This window comes from Anser anser, assembly GCF_964211835.1.
Source record: "Anser anser genome assembly, contig: HAP1_SCAFFOLD_164, whole genome shotgun sequence".
Lineage (NCBI taxonomy): Eukaryota > Metazoa > Chordata > Aves > Anseriformes > Anatidae > Anser > Anser anser.
The window spans coordinates 25,559-31,384 of NW_028154106.1; the positions used below are offsets into that span (position 1 = coordinate 25,559).

At 46.3% G+C, this 5,826-nt stretch overlaps 1 protein-coding gene across 1 annotated transcript; it reads left to right on the top strand.

The window, feature by feature from the left end:
- Positions 1-3,267: 3,267 nt before the first annotated feature.
- LOC310890807 (olfactory receptor 6M1-like) lies at positions 3,268-5,826 on the top strand. Its single transcript, XM_083853133.1, has one exon. The coding sequence runs from the start codon at positions 3,465-3,467 to the stop codon at positions 4,413-4,415; it is 951 nt and encodes a 316-aa protein (XP_083709259.1). The 5' UTR covers positions 3,268-3,464; the 3' UTR covers positions 4,416-5,826.

Consider the following 5,826-nt stretch of genomic DNA (forward strand, 5'->3'; position numbering starts at 1 on the left):
GAAAGGGCTTTGTCAGGTGCCCAGCACAATTGCCTACAGCTGGGATATACCACATATGATATCCAGGAAAGCCATAACTTTCCTGAGCTGGGTTTAAGAGAGACACCCCGGGGCCCTGCAAATATGTCAGAAAATGGTTTAACTTGAAAGGAGCCTCTGGGCGTCGTCTTGTCCAACCCCCCTGGGCAAGCAGGGCTACCCAGATGCGCTTGTCCAGGATCATGTCCAGACATCTTTTGAATATCTCCAAGGAGGGAGACTCCACAACCTCTCTGGACAACCCGTGCCAGTTCTCAGTCACCCACAGAGTAAAGAATGTTCTGATGTTCAGAGGGAACCTCCTGCGTCTTGTTCTGCCGCTGGGCACCACTGGGAAAAGCACGGCTCCATCCTCTTTGCACCCTGCCTTCAGGTATTTCTATATGAGATCTCCCTGAGCCTTTTCTTCTCTACACTAAGCAGTTCCAGCTCTCTCAGCCTTTCCTCATAGGAGAGATGCTCCAGTCCTGTCATTATTTTTGTGGTCCTTCCTGGGACTCTTTCCAGTATGTCCCATGTCTCTTTTGTAACGGGGAGCCAAACGCTGGACACAGCATTCCAACTGAGGTCTTACTAGACTTGAGGGGGAAAGTTTATTTCCTTCCCCTGCTGGCAACACTCCTGATGCATCCACAAAGACCTGTTGTGGTTTAACCTTGGTGGAAAGCAAAGCACGACACAGACACTCACTCCTCTGCAGTTGGACGAGGTAGAGAATCAAAAGGGCCACAGGTTTTAACATTGCAGTGAACTCCTCCCTTTGCCCCTGCTCCGGTGCTGGCTTATTAAGAGGCCTCCCTCCCCTTGGGGTGTGCCTGCTCTGGTGTGGCCTTATCCATGAGGCACAGTTCCCTCAGCGGTGTACTTGCTGCAGTGTGCACTTATCCATGGCCACAGTCACTTCATGTCACCTCACCTGCTCCTCTGTGGTCTTATTCATAGATTCACAGACTCACAGACTCACAGACTCATAGACTCGTAGACGTAGACTTGTAGACTCAGACTCATTGTTAGTAGATGCATAGACTCGTAGTAGACTCATAGTAGACTCAAAGACTCATCGACTCAGAGACTCAGAGACTCATAGCCCTTCAGGGATGTACCTTCTGCATTGTGGACATATCCACAGATGCAGACCCTTTGGGGTATCCGTGCTCCCACGTAGATTCATCCACAGGCCACAGTCCCTCAAGCTGACACTGGAGTTCCAGCCTGTTCAGTACAGCAGCACAGGGACAGCAGTAATGGCCATCACCAGCCCGAGGACACGGCCACAGCTCCAACACAGTTTTTCTGTGCTGACATAACTCAGAGGACTGGAGCCACCCATTCCCAAAGAACAGTGCCCCATAGGAAGAACTGCACGCGGTCTGTGGGATGCTCATGTTGGATCAGTTCGGGAAGGACTTCTCTGGGAGGGACCCCATGCTGGAGTAAGGGAAGAGGGTGAGGATGAAGGCTTATCATCAACGAAGCAGTATGGACTGACCGCATTCCCCATTCCTCTGCATTGCTTGGGAGGAGAAGGTAGAAGAGGGTAGATGGGAGGAAGGTGGTTTTGGTTTGCCTTTGGTTCTCACTGCTCCAGTCTGTTATCAATAGACAATAAATTACATTAATCTCCCATAAGGTGAGCCTGTTTTGCCTGTTACGGTACTATGAGTACGAGTGATCTCCCTGTCTTTATCTCAACCCCTGAGTATTTTTTTTTTTCCTGGTATTTTCTCCCCCTTCTGAGGAGGGTGAGTAAGCGAATGGCATGGTGGTGCTTAGCTACCTACCAGTGTTAAACCACTACACACAAATAGAAAACATAGCTTCTTGGGAACTATGAAGATGAAAATTAACTCTATCCCAGCCAAAACCAGTCCACCCCTCTGTCGCGTCAGTTTATCCCCTCCAGTCCCCTTGGCAATGTTCACCCAGGGTAATTCTGCAAGATTGTCCTACCAGACCCATACACTCCAATGCCCTACGGGCTGTCCTGCAACAAACCGGGACACACAGCCTCAGCCTCAGCATCACCTAGTTAGAGCCCTTATTTCAGGTGTTCCGAGGGTAACAAAATGAAACAAAACACACAAATATGCACACACACACATTTGTTACTGGGTATGAGTGAACTAGGACTGCTCAAGACAGCACCATGAGCCCTGAAGGACATCTGCCTGAACAGTTTTTCAGGGTTAATGTGATTTAATATGATCCATCTGAACTGGGGGAACTGCCTCTTCAACGAAAATGTCTATCCAGAGAGGCATTAACATTCCTAGTCCTCAGCTAGCTCTGTCCTAAACCAGGAAGATGAACTGGACCCTGGAATTCCCCGTGAGTGTGCACTTTTGTGCTAGTTAAAAAAACAAGACATTCACCCTGCAAAGTCCCTTGGACAAAGTGGTTGGAATCTGCCCATTGCCGTTGTATCTCTGAAGGATGGGTGCAAATGTTGGTGAAGAGGGGAATTATTTTATCATTTCCTTTGGAATTTCTCAGACAGTCTATCAAGTATTGTTGTCCCATTGTGAAATGTGTCCTCTTCACGAAACAGAGAAAAAAATAATGATACAATCACTTCTGCCCCACTCCTGAACATTACTTTTGGGGCTTCCTTCCCTGAGAGGTTGCAGACATTAATTGTTTAGACTTTCTTGCCATGACTAATCTAATTCCCACAGGAATCTGCAGCCAGGGCTTACGCAGACCGTAGAAAACATTGCTCCATTCTCACAGGATGGAGTACAGCTTGTCAGACCTGAAGGAGAGCCACGGTTATATTGGCAATGAGAGTGTGAGCCCCTTTTTATTCTGATACTCCAAGCTCCATCACCCTGCACCTGCATTTGCTCCTCCGTGTTTCTCATGCTGGGTGCTGTGCAATAAGTAACTCAGCTAAAGAGTGAGTTCTGCTGCTGTTACAACAGAAACTAGGAACGCGGGATCGTCTTTTCCTCTCTCTCTCAGTCTGTCTCTGTATTTTGCCTCTCGGTTTCCAGAACTGAACCTCTCATCGGGAATTCAGGCACAACAGCTTTCAGGAAGGCACCCAAACTAAATACATAGGATGTCCTTCGTGATGAAGGCAATCATGAAGCAACCAATGTCTAAGCAAGGGCATTTCCCTTGCAAATGCAATGTTTTGCCACTTTGAGCATGCGTAACCGAAAATACAGCTGTAGGAAATGCAGGGTGAAAATAACTAGTCATATGTTGATGTTTGATGGTAATTTTGACTCATGGTAACAGAGACACTGAAGCAGCTTGGCAGCAAGGACTTGTCTGCTCAGTCCTTTTTAAGCGAAAAGCTGTAACAAGTATCGGTGACTGCTAAATGGGGAGGAATGGAGACGTGACTGTTAAGAAAAGATCTTTATTTAAAATGACTCAACTGAATTTTCGAAGAGCTGACAGAGGACGTGTGGGGAACAATGGGGAATATCACAACTGTGACAGAGTTCATCCTGGTGGGATTTCCTAACAGCCTTGAGGTAGAGATTGTCTTCTTCGTGGTGTTCCTGCTTGTTTATTTAGTCACTGTCCTGGCAAATGCTCTTATCATTGTACTTGTATATGTAGACTGCAATCTCCATTCTCCCATGTACTACTTCCTCAGTAATTTCTCCTTCATTGAGATCTCCACAACCTCCACTGTGGTGCCGAAAATGCTGGCAAATGTTCTATCAGAGAAGAAAACCATCTCCTTTGCGGGCTGCTTTAGCCAGCTCTACTTTTACTTCTTCCTTGTTGCAGCCGAGTTCATCCTCTTTGCCATCATGTCCTACGACCGGTATGTGGCAATATGCCACCCCCTGAGGTATCCCACCATCATGACAGCAAGGGTGTGCAACCAGCTCGTCCTCTCTGCGTGGGTGGGTGGCTTGGCCATGATCCTGCCGTCAGTGGTCCTCAGAGCCAGGCTGCCCTACTGTGGTCCCAATGTCATTGACCACTACTTCTGTGACAGCGCGCCTCTCCTGCACCTCGCTTGTACAGATGTTTGGTTTGTCGAGCTGAATGATCTGGTGGTGTCTTTGGTCCTGCTCCTTGGTTCCCTGGCACTGACTGCAGCATCCTACGTCTGGATCATTTCAACCATACTCTGGATCCCATCTAACCAGGGCAGACAGAAAGCATCTGCCACTTGTGCTTCACATTTCATTGTGGTTTCCCTGGGCTTTGGTATCTCCATCTTTATCTATCTCAGGCCACCCCAGATGAACTCTGTGCACCTCAACAAAATCCTCTCCGTTCTCTCCAGCATTGTCACACCTCTTTTAAACCCTTTCATATTCAGTCTAAGGAATGAGCAGATGAAGGAAGCCTTGAAACGTACTTTGTGCAAGCTCCTGGGGGTGACTAAGCAGGTGGGAAAATCATGAGTATGGACCATAGTCCAAACCATGAGTCACTCCTGGAAAAATCTCCCCAGGACATTTTTGTTCAAGTCTCTTCACTTTTTCTGACAGACTGTTGGAGACCATATCTTGCTTTTACTTTCTTAAATGCAGGATTAGAGTGGGGAAAAAAAAAATAAGGCAACTTTATTCTACTGGATACGAACACCTCCATCAATATAATGCTTAGCCTTTGGAGTGAATGTTGTGCCTGATGCAGAGCAGATGGGGGACTCTCAAGAAGTAAATGGAGAAAAAGAAGAAAGTGTTAAAGAGACAAGGAAAAGAGCTGGAGAAACTGAATATCCTACTGGAAGAACTCTGAGCTGTGAAAACAACATCACTAACACAGCCTGCCTTGCTACACAAACTAATCCTGAGATGAAAAACAGACAGGAGCTCTGAAAGCATAGCTGCCAAGAAGAGAAAAATATCTCCATTAATAAATAAAAAGACCAAACTCCAAAGATACAGTGGCTTCAAGTACCAAAATTACTGCAGAAATAATCCAAACTAGAAATGCTCAGCGAGGTGGTAAAGATATTACATTAAAAAATAGTAATAATAAAATAAAAGGAATGGTTCAATCTTAAGTAATTTGTGACTAACTTAAAGTACGCTTAAGTGATTTCATATCTTATAGACAAGTTTTTGAGACATTCTCCAAACCCACAATAACCTAATGGCCTTTGTAGTTCTTTTGGGAGCTTGGGGGTGGTTTTGGTTGGTTGGTTTTGTATGGTTTTTCTTTCTTGTTTGTCTATTTGTTTGTTTTTAAAGCTGTTTTCCAAGTGATACTCTAAAGGACTGAGAGGATCCGTGCTGAATGAGTAATCACATATTCACAGATTCTTACTATAGCTGAGGTTGGAAGGGGAGCCTTGGAGACTGTGTTGTCCAATCTCCCTGATCAAGCAGAGTCAGCTAGAGCAGGTGTGGTGGTTTTACCCAGCTGGGCAGCTGAACTCCACCACAGCCACTCTCTCACTCCCCCTCCTCAAAGGGAAAGGGGGAGAAAATACGATGAAAAGGGCTCAAGGGTTGAGATAAGGACAGGGATATCGCAGCAATTACTGCCATGGGCAAAACAGACTCAGCATAGGGAGATTAATATAATTTCTTACCTATTACTAACAGGCTAGGGCAGTGAGAAACTAAAAGAAAACTAGAAAACACCCTCCAACAATCCACCCTCTTCTACCTCTATCCCCCAAACAGTGCAGGGGAATGGGAAATAGGGGCTGTGGTCAGTCCCTGATGCTTGATCTGACCTTGGGGTCTGCAGGGCTGGGTCTCACTCCTCTCTCTCCCAAACTGCTGTTGTGCAGGAGGTTTTTGTTGTTGTTGTTTTGTTTTACCCCTTTTCTTAGATCTGCTCTCACAGAGGTGCAAGCAA